The sequence below is a fragment of the Rosa rugosa genome, chromosome 5, assembly GCF_958449725.1.
Source record: "Rosa rugosa chromosome 5, drRosRugo1.1, whole genome shotgun sequence".
Classification (NCBI taxonomy): Eukaryota; Viridiplantae; Streptophyta; class Magnoliopsida; order Rosales; family Rosaceae; genus Rosa; species Rosa rugosa.
The window spans coordinates 14,808,471-14,825,952 of record NC_084824.1 but is presented as its reverse complement, the minus strand read 5'-3'; the positions used below and the strand labels follow the sequence as shown (position 1 = coordinate 14,825,952).

General features: G+C 39.7%; 2 protein-coding genes and 1 long non-coding RNA gene across 3 annotated transcripts; 2 read left to right on the top strand and 1 right to left on the bottom strand.

Moving 5' to 3' along the window:
• Positions 1–1,519: 1,519 nt before the first annotated feature.
• Positions 1,520–3,842, top strand: LOC133710223 (probable enoyl-CoA hydratase 1, peroxisomal). Its single transcript, XM_062136235.1, has 3 exons — positions 1,520–2,062; positions 2,162–2,444; positions 3,408–3,842. The coding sequence occupies exons 1-3, from the start codon at positions 1,647–1,649 to the stop codon at positions 3,510–3,512; spliced, it is 804 nt and encodes a 267-aa protein (XP_061992219.1). The 5' UTR covers positions 1,520–1,646; the 3' UTR covers positions 3,513–3,842.
• Positions 3,843–6,956: 3,114 nt separating this feature from the next.
• Positions 6,957–9,761, bottom strand: LOC133710224 (uncharacterized). Its single transcript, XR_009846570.1, has 2 exons — positions 8,775–9,761; positions 6,957–7,433 (listed from the first exon to the last, which is right to left on the bottom strand). It is a non-coding gene; the product is annotated as an uncharacterized LOC133710224 (long non-coding RNA).
• Positions 9,762–12,046: 2,285 nt separating this feature from the next.
• On the top strand, positions 12,047–14,058 carry LOC133711247 (putative ubiquitin-conjugating enzyme E2 38). The gene is made up of 3 exons (XM_062137401.1): positions 12,047–13,053; positions 13,177–13,294; positions 13,897–14,058. The coding sequence occupies exons 1-3, from the start codon at positions 12,047–12,049 to the stop codon at positions 14,056–14,058; spliced, it is 1,287 nt and encodes a 428-aa protein (XP_061993385.1).
• Positions 14,059–17,482: the final 3,424 nt, after the last annotated feature.

Sequence of the window (17,482 nt, the reverse complement as noted above, 5' to 3'; positions counted from 1 at the left end):
CACGATCTGGATCCCAAGTCCAAATCCGAAAAGGACTTAAAAACATCGATCAGGTTCCAATCTTGATTTTGCAGGTAGGTTTGATCAGATTTGAGACGTGCCTTATGTGGACGAAACTTCCTTACCAACCATGTTACCCAAAACACCCAAAGCCCAACGCCTGAGGCAGCCAATTCTAAGAGCCCCAAAGCAAAAATGTCGGCGACTGCACCTGTACATTGGTGAGATGCGATAACCCCCAGTGATTTTAAAACCAGCATACACCGCGAGTGTCTTGATGCCTGCCGACACTGATCGACCCTGGCGTTGTCCAATAGATAGCGAGAGACGGACAGAGAATCTCCTGATAGATTGATCTAAAACCAACATCTTACGACGTGGACGAAACTCCAAGCCATGACGGCTAGAATTTGGAGAGAGCAAACGGCTCTTCATGATCACTTAAAATGTAGTTGTTTTTTCGATATATACTAAAATCTAGTAGTTTTTTTTTTTTTTTTTTTTTGAAGGAAGATAATAGTTTCATTTATAGCAAGCTCAGGCTAGAATGACACGATACATAGCTCCCACCAGGAGTGATAGGTGTCATTACACTTAAAAAATTCCGCTCCATTTCAGAAGCCTAGCATAACAACAAAATTATATACTAAAAATAATAGCAGACAAAGTTCCCGGTGCCAGTGCGCTCAATTGCGGTACACCAAAGAACCTTGCACCTAGATGTGTAGAATTGCCGATCATTCTGTAGGCTAAGCATAAAGGCTTTGGTCCCTAAAACTTAGGAAATTATTGAAGGTAAAACAAATTACTAACATAGGAGAGGCCAAAAAAGACCCCAATCACTCAAGCCCATAGAGCAGCCCAAAGATTGTGCTCCTCAAAACCCTAGCAGCACGGCCCACAACTAGGCCCAGTGCACCCCCTACGCCACAACAGAAGATCAACCGCCTCGCCGTCGTCGTCGTAGTCGACACGCCACGCCACGCCATGCCATGCTCTGCCGACCTGCGCCGAATCCAGAAGTTGCCACGCCGACCACCGTCGCATGAAAGACGCTGACCAAGATCCCGTCCTCCAAGCGTCGCACGATCACTTCCTCCAAGCACCGCAAGCTCTAGATCGGACCAGTCCAACCACCGTGCTTCAGGGTGGCACCGAAACCACCATAATAGCCTATCCTGCCAAGCTTCCAAGAAAGCCACACTCGATGAGAACACGCTCATGAGCCCAAAACATCTAGTGCCAGTCCGGCAGCAGTCCACATGCATCAAGCACAACCCGAAGGCTCGATCAGACGCCGCGCGCTGCCGAACGAACGTAGTTGCACGAACACGACGGTTAGCTTTGCGGCTGTGCTCTATGGGAACCCTAGACTAAAATCTAGTAGTTACTTTCACAAAACGACAATTAATTAGTTTGCTACGTATTTGTAGCCTCCAAGCCATAGTCATAATGTAATGTAGGGTGACTGGAGACTTGGTCCTATAGCCTATAGCTCCTTTTAGCCGCCCATACGGCCATACCCAATACGTTTGGCGGCTAGTGACGTCACCGATAAGGCATCCACGCACGCACTTCAAAACTCCCACCATAATCATTAAAATCGATCCTCACTGCAATCACTATTCAACTTCGTACTTGTAAAAATGGACGGGAAACAATCTTCGCCGGAAAATCTCATTCTCGTCAACCGCGAATCGGACGGAGTCGCCTTCGTCACGATCAACCGTCCCAAGTTGCTCAACTCGCTGACCAAGGCTATGATCACGGATCTCGCCCGGGCCATCAAGTCCCTGAATCAAGACGATTCGGTCCGGGTCATTGTTCTTTCGGGTGCGGGTCGGGCCTTCTGCTCCGGCGTCGATCTCACCGCTGCCGAGGACGTTTTCAAAGGCGACGTCAAGGACATCGAGGCCGACCCGGTGGCCCAAATGGAGCGGTGCAAAAAGCCCATCATCGCCGCCATCAACGGCTTCGCGGTCACCGCCGGATTCGAAATCGCGCTCGCCTGTGACATCATCGTCGCCGCTAAAGGAGCGAAGTTCATCGACACTCATGCCAGGTCAGTTTGAATCCCTTTCTTTCGATTCGGATCCATTCCGACCAGAATCCGAATTCCGAATTTCGTTGACGGTGAATTTTCATTGCTATTTTGGAATAGATTTGGGATATTTCCGTCGTGGGGTTTGTCTCAGAAGCTTTCGAGGATAATAGGGGCCAACAAAGCGCGTGAGGTGTCGCTGACGGCGACGCCGCTAACGGCGGAGGTGGGTGAGAGGTTGGGGTTTGTGAACCATGTTGTGGAGGAGAGTGAGTTGCTGAAGAAAGCGCGGGAAGTAGCTGGGGCCATTGTGAAGAATAACCAGGACCTGGTGTTGAGGTACAAGGCTGTTATTAATGATGGGCTTAAGGTGGACCTGGGTCATGCTCTTACACTAGAAAAGGTATGTAATTTCAACCTAGTTTTGTGGGTTTTATACATACTAACTTTTAGTGAAATAGTTAGTTTGGAATTCTGGAAAACATGAGATTACGAGGACATCAGGTCATGTTTGGTTGGTGTAATGAGATATTAGTTGATTTTTACCATATTACTTCTCACCATGAGATGGTGTTTCTTCGAATATCTGGAAAACAAAAGATGTTACGCTATGATTGAGCTGATGTTTGGTTGGTGGGGTGAGATTGGATAGGAATGAGAATGAGAATGGTGATGGAACGACACGAGTAATGGAATAAACTCCATGTTTTGGTTGTGAACCAAAAAAATTAGAGATAGGAATGGAATCAGTATAAAATAGGAATGGAATCAATTATACTCCATGTTTTTCCAATTCCACTCTTTGCTTGATTCAATGGTTCACACAGTCTCATTTTAAAAACTACTTTTTTCCAATCGTCCAATCAAACATCACCTTATAGTTATTGTGATGGTTCATCGCCTTTGCAACTTGAAGATGCATACAGTCACAGAGTATGAGTTCTGTTTGTTGGCGAGTTGTGGAAGGAGATATATTGGCCTATTGGGGGTTCACATTCAAACCAGTTTTTCTGTAATCAACTATTGTAGGTTTTAATTAAAATTATGGTAACATTGCTAGTTTTCTAACAAAAGATTTTTTTATATGAATTGTCATCATCGTCTTGTTAGCGAATGCATTTAGAAGAGTTTAGTGAGTCATTCACAGCTGTAAGTGATTTTGGCGTACGAGTAAACTTTAGACTCTTAGTATGCTTCTATATGTTCCTATATACTGAAAGAATGTGAAAAGCAAATTCTGGAAGCTGCATCAAACCGTATGTAGTGTTGTTAATTATGCCCTTGTTGCTTTGCCAGTAGCTGTTCTTCTTCATGACAATATGAAATACTGATGCATATATATGCATTCCGTGACTGTTATTTTCAGGAGAGGGCTCATGAATATTACAATGGAATGACCAAGGATCAGTTTAAGAAGATGCAAGAGTTTATAGCCGGTCGGAGTTCGAAAAAGCCTTCTTCCAAGTTGTAGAATTGCTAATAGGACTTGTCTTCCATTGTAAGCATAAGAATATTGGGCTCCCATAATGCTGGGCATTAGATCAATTTGCCCTTCTAATAGATCACAAGTCAACAGGCAGTTCAATGTTATTGGGTACTTGGTGTTAGTTAACTGCAGCCCTGTTACCTTATTTTCCTCTCTTCAGATTTTGAAGTTCTAAAGCATGCATTCTGAATCCATTGTATGTAGTTGGTTACTTTCTTTGTATTACATCTTGTGTAACACCCTGTTTTTAGTTGTGAGAAAGGTAAAGTGACCTTAAGTAAATTTAGTAAAACAATTAAGGAATTCGGTGGTGAATGATGAATTGTTACTGTAGAAGTTTATTTTTTATGTTAGAGAAAATGTCACAAACAATCTCCGAATTTTAAGTCATTCGACACTTTAGTAGCTTAAATTTGTAAACTATAAGTTTTGTATCTCAATTAACTTTTACTGAATAACTTTCATACCCGTCGTTAATAATGCCGTCAACTTCTCTGTCGTGAGGCTTTTTGGTATAGATAATTTCGTCTCATCCATTCCTTGACTCTTATCCATCATGTCGTGAAGCTTTTTGGTATAGATAATTTCGTCTCATCCATTCCTTGACTCTTATCCATCATGTCGTGAAGCTTTTTGGTATAGATAATTTCGTCTCATCCATTCCTTGACTCTTATCCATCATTTCAAGTCCATCTTTCTCCTCATCTGAAACTTCATCTTAATTCTCTCTACCCTGCGATCTCAATTTACAGTTCCTTTCCTCTTAATTCTCTCCCCCCCTCTCTTGCAATCTCACTTTACAGTTCCTTTGCTTTTAAGTACTACTAATTAAAGAAAAGGGTCCTTGACCCATAGCCCCAAAATAGACTAAAATTAGCCCACTTACACCACCAACAAAATTTTGTTCCCACTAACCCCACTTGATAGCTAAATGACGATTTTGGGCTCCAAAAAATTAAAAATCACAGGTTGTAGGGATGGCAATGGGGCGGGTTGGGGATGGGGATCACAATACCATCCCCATCCCCAGGGTCATTCTCTACCCCCATCCCCGCCCCAATCCCCAATAAAAATATATTGGGGATTCCCCGTCCCCATCCCCATTGGGGACTAAGTCTCCAAACCCGCCCCAAATCCCCAATAAGAATTTAATAAATAAAATAATTTTTTCTCATATTGCCTTTTTTAAAATCAAAATCTACAACAAATAAATTTAAAATATAATTAAATTCATAAATCATAATTCAATGAGTGCAAAAGTCAAAACATCATTAAAATAAAAGTGTAGATATTAAAGTAAAGTGATAAATGTATATATTTGCGATTTATATTATAAACAATAAATTAAAATATATACAAGTTAAATACATGTATATATTATTGGGGCGGGTTTGGGGATGGAGATCACAATACCATCCCCGCCCCATCCCCAATCTTAGATAGTGGGGATTGGGGATCCCAATCCCCATTCCCCATTTGTCCCCGAATTCTCCCCCCATTAGGGGCGGGTATCCAATGGAGCTCCGCCCCGCTGGGGATTTTTGCCATCTCTAACAGGTTGCCACCTTTATCTCTCTCGCCGACTCTCTCTCATCATCGATCTCTCTCTGCAAGGACGATGTCGACTCTCTCTCTCTCTCTGCAAGGAAGACGTCGACGACCCTCTCTCTCACTTTCTCTCTCATCACCGATCTCTTTCTCTGCAAGGACATTGACGACGACCCGAGGATCCATCTCTCTCTCTCTGCAAGGAGGAGGATCCCGACGCCGACGCCGACGCCGACGACGAGGATCCATCTCTCTCTCTTTCTCTATGCAAGGATGTTGTCGACGACGAGGAGGAGGATCTTAATTACAAAAGCTCTGAGTCCGATCTGAACCTTCTTCCCCGCACTAATCCCTCCGTCGGCCTTCTTCCCCGTTGTTTTCCAGCACCGACTTTGTCTTCGGCATCACCGGCGTCGTCGTCTCAAAGGCTGTGATTGATTGAATGATCTACTTTGGACCAGCTCGACCAGATGCAACTACTTTGGAGTCGGAGCTCCGAACACCGACGAGAAACGTAATGAGGTCTCTTCTGGGCTCACCCAAAACCCATTTCAAGGTACTCTCTCTAGTAGTTCTTCATTTGATTTTCTTATTTGGCTAAATATAATTCCTTGTCTGGCAAATGGGTTAAGATTTAGGAGATGTAATGGGGAATAATGATGTAAAGTCTTGATTTTTTTTTTTCAGCTGTTTGAATTGTACATACAAAAATGGGTGTTGCTGCTCTAACCCAGAGACTATGCAACTTTGAAATCCGGAGACTGGTGTTGATAATCGGTGTGGCGGTTGTTATTGTAGTTGTGAATCAGTGTTTTGAGCTTCCGTTTGGTAAAAATGTTTACTTTTCACCTGCTGATACTGGTTCAGCTTCAGTGGTCACATTGTTGGGTAATGTTTCTAGTTCAAATGATTCGGAGTCTGGGAAGTTTGATGTTGTTGGTGTAGTGGGGATCGTGGTTAATGATACTGGTGGTTTAGAGTTAGAGGAGTTTGAGTTGGAGAAAGATGCAAGTAATGTAACTGTTGAGAAGAGTTTTCCAGCTTTTGACTTAGGTGCCCAAATCGTTTTTTTTTTTTTTTTTGTAAAATGAGTGCAGAATTTAATTAATTTATTTATTTTGGTAAAGTGGGGCAGAAGGCCTAGAAGGAAAGAACAAAGAAAAAAAAAATTATCAGGGGGCAATAGACGTCTATTGGGAGGCAGTAGACGATTTGAATTGATGTAATCTCCTCATTTTTTTTCTTTAATCAAAGTTTTATTTGTCTAATTTTAAAAAATAAATGGGTATTAGAGGGCAATAGACATATATTGGGGGGCAATAGGCGTCTATTGAGGGGCAATACAGGTTATTCAGGGGGCAATAAACCTCTCTGACCTCATATAAGATCTACAACAACCTTTTTAGAGATTTCCGGCGAGTTTTCATAAACCTTTATTGCCCCCCAATAGACGTCTATTAGGGGGGCAATAGATGTCTATTGGGGGCAAAAAAACATTTCCGATGAGATTTTCAGCAAATTCCGGTGGGCGGCAGCCGGTGACCGGATTCCGGCGGCTGGTGACCGAAATCAGGCGAAAGTTGACCGGATTCCGGTGAAAGGTGACCGGATTCCGGCGAAAGGTGACCGGACTCCGGAGGCCGGTGACGGGGCTCCGGCGAAGTCTCCTATGGTTTCTCTCTCTTCCATTTTCTCTCTCTCTCTAAGTTTCAAAGGGGTGAGGGTAAAATGGTATTAACAAAAATAAAAAAACAAAAATAAAATCTTAATGGGGTATTAGAGAAGACCTCCTTAGAGTGTTTTGGGTAAGAGGGAATTAAAAAAACTTAATGGGGTAAGTGGGAAAAAAACTCTAAAAATGGGGTAAATGGACAAAAACCCTAAAGAAAAAGATTTGGGACTCTATTCTCCATCCAAACAATGTTTTTTTTTTTTTTTTGGCTAGAGACAGTGATGGTTGTGTTCTCTTATCACTTCAGCCATATCTCTAGCCAGGAAAGCTTCTGAGTTTCCCAGGAAAAAAAAAAGTAGTTTAATCTCTCTCCCTATCAAATTCCCATTATTTTAGGCTCTATTTCTCACTCTTATTCATCTTTATTGATCAATTTCAAGTCTAATTGTTGGGATCATTGAAATTTTAGCACTTCCTTCTTCATGGCTTCTCTGCCTCCCTCTTGTCTAGTACCCAACTAGGAAGATTTGTCCGCGCCTTGCTGCGGATTTGGTATTGTGATTGTTTTCGTACATGATGACAATATTATTGGTGTTGTAATGTATGGTATAGATGGTTTGGTTTGGTTGCACAAAAATTGAAGGCAGTGCAGCTCCAATTGAGGACAGTAAACATGTAATGAAGACCTGTAAATATTTAATAGAAGTGGTCAGTTGTAAAGATCAGATGCATATGATGAAAATTTGAAGTATATATTTGTATAATTTGTGGAAGCAGAATTGAGAAAATGTAATGAGGCAAACATTGTAGACTTATTGTGTGAACAGTAGTGTAAAAGTTATTTATCCCTGAATTCAAATATATAATCTAATTTAAATTTTAGATATTTATCCCTGATAATAATAATCACAATCTGCAAGTATCATCAATAAACACCAAAAGCACTGAGTTCACAACAATGATAATTATATATATATACTTATGCTAGTGCCACGCCTAAAATCATGTACATACCAATAAGGAGACAAAGAATTTAGTAACTATATTACATCAGAGATGAGGATGTAAAAACTTATAGTTAGATGCAAATTCAAAACATTCAAACTAAACTCAAACTATAACCAAAATTACAGAAATATCTTCCTTTTTTAAGTAACCTAAACTGAAAAAAATCAACCAAAGTCCAAAACAATAAAACCAAATTCTATCTTTTTGAACACTAAATATTTAGAGTTGAGAAAATCTTGACCTTCAAAGTTACACGGAAATTCAACATGGACTAATCACCAACAATCATTTGAATTATCATATCAAATGAAAATAATAAGTAAAATAATTTGCAGTACCTATCTACCCATGTATCTATCCATTTCATTTGATAAAGTATTTTAAAAGATAAGATCTTTGCCTTTATTCTCCCCAAAGATCACTAATCTTTTTTATTAGGGGTTAGTGCACATATAATCTTCAATCTCAAATCTAAATCTCTCTCAATGGGATAGAAACTGTAAACAACTAATTGTATAATCTGAAACTGAAATTTCCATGCAACGAAAAGCTAAATCAGATACTCCTCTCACTATGTAAAAGAATTAGTCTGGTCAATTTAGAGATAAGTTAGATTATAATTAAATTTAATAGAGATTATTGTTAATCTTATGCAACACTGTGATGTTAGCAGGTTGCATTGCAAGAAAATCAACAATCAATATGCTTTGATACATTTGGATTAAAGAATCAACTGCCAGCAGATTCTGCAATTATTCATTAAGAATGGCAAAAGTAGCTACTATTATGTATTTGCTGTTAAAATACATGAAGTGATGAACAAAGAATGGATTTTTAATGGCATACTGGTACTATTATGTATTCACTGTTAGGATACATTATGCGATGCACAAAGAAGATAGACAACTAAAATGGAAGAATACAAAATATAGACAATGAATTGAAAAGCCAAAGTAGGGATTAATGAATCAGTAGTGGATAGTACCAACTGTGCAAATTTGACCTTGTAGGGATAGTACCTCTTTGAAAACCCAGCAACCTGTTCAACCAAAATTTTCAATCTCTCGTCTTCTTTCTCTTAGCTCAATGATCTACCATCAAAATCAAAAACCTTACATCAAATCCAAAGGAAAGGAAACTACGATATTACAAAACTTCAATTCAATTAATCATATTAGCCAACTCTTCAATTAAGCATAAACACAACAAATCGACGTACTAACTGAATTTAACTTTCAACAAACTCGGAATCAAAACCCTGAAATTACACAATCAAATTCAATCACCCAAGAAAACCTCAATTCAGTAACTCTAACTGTAAAAGCTAATCAAACCCAACACAATAAAACCGAATTCCCAATTTCCGAAACCCACAATCAATAACCTGACTCAGAAGAGAACAACAAAACCCCAACCAAAACGAAAAAACATAGAAATCTGGGAAACAATGCTCTCAAAAAGAATCAAAATTCCCAATCTTCCGATTGAGGTGGGAACAAAAACAAAAAAAAATCAGCAAGAAACTGCTTCGCCTTCTTCTTCTACTGTATCAGAGGGGATCGAACTTCTTGATGATGAGATTATGTTGTAATTGCTTTCTATTGGAAAACACCATCGTCACACTAAAAAAAAACAAAGGTCGCGTAAGAACCGTATAGAACAATGGCAAACTTGTAATTGAAGGAGACAGAAAGGGCAAAAGCACCACTTAATTTTGCACAGTGATGAACAGTGCACCGAGCTTTAGATATATGTATAATATCTGTGCAATTTCCCAGATGACTGCGACATTCATATTTGCTGCTTCTAAGTTCTAACTCTTTCTCTTACCCTTTTTTGAGATTTTCATGTGGTTGATGAAGAGAACTGATAGACTGAATTCAATCTTATTCCTCTTTAATTAATGAGAATATATTGAATTTTATTGTTGGAGACGAGCCGCAGAGATTTCAATAGAATAGAGACGAGCTGGAGAAAAAAATGGATAGGATAAGACGAGCTGGAGAAAAAATGGATAGGATAAGACGAAAAGATACCATGTTAAAGCGAAAATATCCTCCTCATTTATTTTACGTTGACACCATTTCTAACCATAGGTATGAAACTAAAGCGGAAAAGATTAATTAAAGTATTAAAGTGATAGTTTACAAACCTAAGGTATTAAAGTGTCGAATTACTTAAGAGGAATGTATTCATTTAAGAGTTTAACAGATTTTTTTGTATTTTGAAAGTCTATCGGTATTCAATTGAGATTTTAAACAATCCTTTAAAATCTTTGATATATTCAATTAAGATTTAAAATTATCCATTCAAATCTGTAGATATTCAAAAGTATACGGATTTTTAAAGATTTCATTAAATGCTGTATTTTAAAGGATTTTATAGTGCTTTTTATACATATCAAAACTCAAACAATCCAACCACTTCTCACGAGATTTTGATGGATTCTTTCTCACTCAAAAAATGAAGAAGTTCTTCACCAAAAAAAAAAAAACAGATAGGTGACACTCATCTATTTTGTCATAGACCTATATTCCCACTATCCTCCACTGTCCCTGCCTCTACTCTCATCTAATAAATTTTTTTATTTTTATCACTATTGCTCTAGAAGCCTCAATGGTATTGTTAAGATGATACGCGTGCCCCTACAATAATTGAGGTAAATTGGCATACTCCCCCTTTTGGTTGGGTTAAGATTAATTCAGATGGCGCTTGGGAAAGGTCCTCCAACCTGGGGGGGTTATGGGGTTGTTTTTCGTGACTATAGGGGGAATTTTCTTGGTGCTTTTTCTTCAAATCTTGACATCCCTAGCTCGGTTGCAGCTGAGGTCATGGCAGTTATTAAGGCCATTGAGTTAGCATGGGTTCGTAATTGGAAGCATATATGGCTAGAAGTGGATTCTTCCATTATTCTTAATTTTCTTCGCTCTCCTCATTTGGTGCCATGGCAACTTAGAGTAGAGTGGATGAATTGCTTGCACCGCATTTCTCATATGCATTTCCGGTCCTCACATATCTTTCGTGAAGGTAACAGAGTTCCTGACATCTTGGCAACTCATGGTACTACTTTAACAAGCTTAGTTTGGTGGGACGTGACTCCTCCATTCATTGTTTCGACTTGCAATAGTGACTGTTTAGGTCTCCCACAATTTCATTTTCGTTAGCTAGTTGTTCTTTAATGTTTGGTGTGTTCTGCTATGGAGGTCTTGGCTTCGTGCCCCTCTTTTTGTATCTATTTTTTCTTTATTAACATGGGGTGGTAAGGAGGTTTCTTTGCCTCTCTTATCCCTCTTTTTGAGCAAAAAAAAATACATGATACATACACACATGTTTCTTTTTTTTTAATCAAACCTGAAGCCGGGGGCCGATATATATACATATATTCATCTAAAGCCATAATAGGCCGTTACATACACACATGTTTCTTTTGTAGATTATATATGAAATAAATTATGTCATTAGTTTACTACTTTATTTTTTGTATAACATTTTGGTTGATTAGTTTTCTTTTATTACTCATATAATACACAACATAAAGAATGGTAGATCGATTGCCCCATATATATATATATATATATATATATATATATATATATGTGTGTGTGTGTGTGTGCGTGTGTGTGTGTGTGTGTGTACATACTTTTTTGTCACTGATATAGCATTATAGTTGGATCCATACATCCATTGCTTTTAAAGAAGAAGAAAGAAAAGAAAAAAATTAACCTACCAAAAACATTAATTATAAGGACTTGTAAAATATAAACAAATGCTAGTAAATCAATTCATTATAATCAATCAGAGTCCATATAGAATTTAAATAATCCGTGGATTAAGTAAATCCATGGATTCTAAAAACTCAAACAAAATCTTTTAAAATCTGAATTGAGGGCCCCCCCCCCAAACTTGGGGGACTGTTTGTTATGTTATATCTGGACATGTTTGATAGTGTTTCTCATTCCTACTTTAGCCTAATCAATATTGAAGATGTTGAAGGATATTCAATTTATGTGTGTCTTACCAAATTAGGATTACTTTCCATTGTTATAATAGGAGAAGAATGTTCTAGATTCCTAATCTTAATTAGAGTAGGATTCCCTGTACTCCATGATTTTGTACTTATATCCTCTATATATAGATGCTCCTTAAAAAAAAAAAATCAATATTGAAATCATAGAAGAGAAATTCATTGCCGTTATTTTCTGTTGGACTAGAACAAAGCTCCATTAAGCACCCAACCAATAGATATCAGGCCCGCCTCTTCCCTTCGACTGCTAGAACCCTAGAAGCAACGATGGCCGTCTCCGTCAACACCAAACCGTCGTTCAAGCAGTTTGACGTCGTTATGGACCACTCAGACCACCACTACTCGGACAGTAAATGTCGTTTCATCGACAGTACGGTCTATAAGAAGATCACGCGCGAGTGGAGAATTTTGGAGAAGGATCTCCCGGAAACCATATACGTGCGCACGTACGAGACACGTGTCGACCTCCTCAGGGCTGTGATTGTCGGAGCAGAAGGCACACCCTACGAGGGCGGACTCTTCTTCTTCGACATCAAGTTCCCGGATAACTATCCGAACGAACCACCAAAGGTTCATTACCGCTCGCACGGATTGCGGCTTAACCCTAATCTGTACGAGACTGGACATGTTTGCTTGAGCCTACTCAACACGTGGTCTGGCCCGGGGTGGGACTCATCCCAATCCACCATCCTCCAAGTTTTGGTGTCGATCCAAGCGCTTGTTCTCAACGACAAGCCTTACTTTAATGAACCGGGTACTGGGTTTTTAAACCGGTGGTTTGGCATGAAGGATGAGTCCCAAAAATACAGTGGGGACGCGTTTATTTCAACATGCAAGTTAACGTTGTATTTGCTCCGAAATCCACCCAAGAATTTTGAGGCTTTCACTGCCGACCATTTTCGTGGAAGAGCGAGTGGGATTCTGAGAGCGTGCAAGGCTTATGCGAAAGTCGGCTATTACAGCAAGGAGACTGAGGCAAGCCCGTCTTCGGTTTACCTTATGAAACATTCCAGGAAGTTCAAGGAGTCGATGGAGCAGTTGTACCCACAGCTGGTTGAGGCTTTTAAAAAGAATGAGGCTTCTCGTAAGAACAATCCGGTCAAGGAATTTACTTCTCGGAAAAACAATCCAGTCAAGGAATTGATGGCAGAGAGGAGTTCGACGAAGTTTGCAGATCAAGTGAAGAAGAAAGCTGAGCCGGCCTTTACTCCGGGCCGGTTATTGTCCGCTGCATTTTTGGTCTCTGTAGCTTTTGTGTTAGTAGTATGTAGAAAGTAAGTTTAGGTGACTGCATGTTTGCAGAGATAACCCGAGGGGAAACTGATATTGGTACTCCATTGGTTCAGTATTATTGCAATTCTCATATTTGGGATCCTTTTTCTATTTTTCATATTCAGTTTCGGACTTTATGATCAACTAAACAACAGTTTTCTTAGTCTTATTAGAATGCATTCAGGTCTGATTGATAGACTCAAGCAGATGTGTACTTATATTCGGTACACACTCTACATTCAGGTATATATTTTCCTTCACACACCCAATCCTTAGCTGAAGAGAGCGATGCATTGCTCAATGCATGCATCAAGCAAATTAAGATTCCTTCCATCACCTTTTGACTTGCTGGCCAGACCCAAAGTAACATGCGCGGCATTTTCATCATTTGTGGCACACAAAACTAGTTTGTACCAAAAGCCCTCGTGCCAACACCGTCATTAGGATTCGATGGGTGAGATAGGAATGAAATTTGCAGATAATTTGGCATGGATTTCTATACTTCGGTTGACATAAATTTAGAAATACGAATGGAAATCTATTTTATTATTTGAGCACATAATATTACAGTTCCACCCTTTTGCTTGGTTTTGCAGTTTAGATAATGGAAATGGTCTATTTCCCTCCTGCCACCCTTTGAATTGTCGTTGTTTATAGCCTCTGCAACTTGAACATGCATGTTGACTATGAGGTTATTTGATATACTGTTATATATATTGATAGATCGAGTTTGTAAATTCAAACCCATTTTTCACCAACTTGCACATGTTTACTATGTAAAATCTGGTAATATATTTCTGTATACTCAAGCACACTCTTACTGATTTACAATGCTACTCTTATAGAGCTGCTACCATAACTATCCTACCGATATTATTGTTGGGAAGTGTACATATACATCTTTGTCAAAGCATTTATGTAGTATAGACAACTTTGTCAATATCGGTGGATATAGAGCTGCTATAGAGCTGCACTCTGTCAAGATTAGTGTGCTGCAGCTCACGTGACAGACTATGGGTTTGGTATGGTAACAAAATTAGCAGATTGGCGGATCAGATTAAGAAGATGCAGGAGTTTATAGTAGGTTGGAATTTGTAAAACCCTATTCCAAGTTGTAGAATTACCAGTCTTCCAAGTTGTAAGATATTACTAATTCATAAGTAGAATTTTTTAGGTTTAGTTGGATACTGCTCCGTATTTCCTAAAATGGACTGGAAACAATCTTCACCAGAAATCTCATTCTCGTCAACCGCGAACCGGACGGAATCGCCTTCGTCAGAATCAACCGTCCCAAGTCGCTTAACCCACTGACCAAGGCTATGATCATGGATCTCGCCAGGGCCATCAAGTCCCTGAATCAAGACGATTCGGTCCGGGTCATTATTCTGTCGGGTACGGGTCGGGCCTTCTGCTCGGGCGTCGATCTCACCGCGGCCGAGGACGTTTTCAAAGGCGACGTCAAGGACATCGAGACCGCGGGGGCCCAAATAGAGCTATGCAAAAAGCCCATCATCGCCGCCATCCACGGCTTCGCGGTCGCCAGCTGATTCGAAATCGCGATCGCTTGAGACGTCATCGTCGAGGCTAAAGGACCGAAGTTTATCGATGCTCATGCCACGTGAGTTTGAATCTCTTCTTTCAATTCTGACCCGAATCTGAACTTTGTTGACAGTAAATTTTATTGCTATTTTGGAATATAGATTTGGAGTACTTCCGTCGTTGGGTTTGTCTTAGAAGCTTTCGAGGATAATAGGGGCCAACAAAGCGCGTGAGGTGTCACTGACGGCGACGCCGCTAACGGTGACGCCGCTAACGGCGGAGGTGGGTGAGAGGTTGGGGTTAGTGAACCATGTTGTGGAGGAGAGTGAGTTGTTGAAGAAAGCGCGGGAAATAGCAGAGGCGATTGTGAAGAATAACCAGGACCTGGTGGTGAGGTACAAGGCTATTATTAATGATGGGCTTAAGTAACCACTGCAAGTGGCCTAGTAGTTCTTGTCTAGTTGGGTGTGCTCCCCAACCTAGGTTCGAACCCCGAAGCTGTCAAAGTGGTCAGACACTGTGCTGCAATGCACAGTTGGAACATTTCACATACCCCGAAGGAGTTTATCTTGGGCTTAGGAAGGCTTTGGGTTTCCCTTGACAAAGTCAAAAAAAAAAATGATGGGCTTAAGTTGGACTTGGGTCATGCTCTTACACTAGAAAACGTTGTCAAAGTGGTCAGGCACTATGCTGCAATGCACATTTGGAACATTTCACATACCCCGAAGGGGTTTATCTTGGGCCTAGAAAGCCTTTGGGTTCCCCTTAACAAAATCAAAAAAAAAAAATGATGGGCTTAAGTTGGACCTCGGTCATGCTCTTACACTAGAAAAGGCTAGGTATGCAATTTCGACTTAATTTTGTGGTTTTTGATGTTTCGTTAGTGGAGTGAGATTGGATAGGAATGAGAGTGAGAATGGTGATGGAATGACAATAGTAATGGAATGAACTCCATGTTTTGGTTGTGAACAAAAAAAATTTAGAAATAGAAATGGAATCAATTATACTTCGACCAACATAGGACTGGGATCAATTATACTCCATGTTTTTCCAATTCCACTCTTTGCTTGATTCAGTGGTTCACACGGTCAGGACAGTGGAATGGTCATCTGAACATGCATTCTGAATCCATTTTATGTAGTTGGTTACTTTCTTTGTATTTACATCTTTGAATTCAATAGTAACAGTGTAACACCCTGTTTTCAGTTGTGAGAAAGGTAAAGTGACCTCAAGTAAATTTAGTAAAACAATTAAGGAATTCGGTGGTGAATGATGAATTGTTACTGTAGAAGTTTTTTTTTTTTTTTTTTTTTAAACGAGAAGTTTTTTTTTTATGTTAGAGAAAATGTCACAAACAATCTCTGAATTTTAAGTCATTCGACATTTTGGTACCTTAAATTTGTAAACTATAACTTTAGTATCTCAATTAACTTTTACTGAATAATTTTCATACCCGTCGTTAATAATGCCGTCAACTTCTCTGTCGTCAAGCCCGGCCCGGCCCGGCCTAGGGCAGGCAGGGCGATGGCCCAGGGCCCAAATCTCTCTTAGTCTATTTCTGCTAGGAATCAAATTAAGAGAAAAGCAGGAATTCAAAAAGTTGCTGCAACTAGACAAAAGAGAATGTCCATTCTTGGGCAATTCACATGTGGCAACATATAGGGGAACATATAGGGGCCCTGCAACTAGACAAAAGAGCATGGTTAGAGCAGTTCACATGGGAGCTGCTGCCACTCGACAAAAATGAAGGAATACAACATTGGGCCAATAAAAGAGAATAAAGGAGATTAGCCCGGTTACTCTTAACACTTTTTATTCCGCAGATTCTTCATCTTCTAACTCTTCTCTTCTTCCTCTCAATTCACAACTCCCAAGGCTCATTAATCATGGAGCAAATCGAGCAATTTTATATAAAGGGCCCAATTTTTATTTTTTTTTTATATAAAGGGCCCAATTTTATTCTTTGCCCCGGACCTTAAATTTCTCAGAGCCGGGCCTGTCTGTCGTGAGGCTTTTTGGTATGGATAATTTCGTCTCATCCATTCCATGACCCTTATCCATCATTTCAGGTCCATCTTTCTCCTCATCAAAAACTTCCTCTTAATTCTCTCTCCCCTGTGATCTCAATTTACAGTTCCTTTCCTCTTAATTCTCTCTCCCTTCCCTTGCAATCTCAATTTACAGTTCCTTTGCTTTTTAACCTATTGCTAATTAAAAGATATTAAGACTCTGTTCTCCATCCAAATAAGGTTTTTTTTGCTAGAGACATTGATGTTTGTGTTCTCTTCTCACTTCAGCCATATCTCTAGGTAGGAAAGCTTCTGAGTTTCCCAGGGAAAAATAAAAGAGTAGTTTAATCTCTCTCCCTATCCATAGGTAGCCCATACAATCATGTTTAATTAGTAGTAATGCAGCAGCTCTAGGCCTACAAACTATTAATCAGGCTGGATTTAGTTCGGCTCAGATCATTCTAGAAATGGATGCACAGGTAATGATCAATGAACTAATTAGTGACATTCTAGACAGCCTTTTAGCAGAAGGAGTGAGGACACTTTTCCACTTCTTCCAATCAGTTATTTATACTTATATTCCTAGGAAATGTAATCAGGCAGCGCATGTTTTAGCTAGGAATGCGCTTTTGTATCATGCATTTCAAGTTTGGATTGAGGATGGGCCACAATGGCTTATAGCTGATGTAAACATCCCAATTGCGTAATTAATACAATTTCCTTTTCTCAAAAAAAAAAAAAGTATTAGGTTTTATACGACATGTTTAATTAGCACATTAGGTTTTGCCTCTTCTATCGTCCGTCAGAAATCAAAACCCCCTTCTCTTCGACTGCTAGAACCCTAGAAGCAACGACGGCCGTCTCCGTCAACACCAAACCGTCG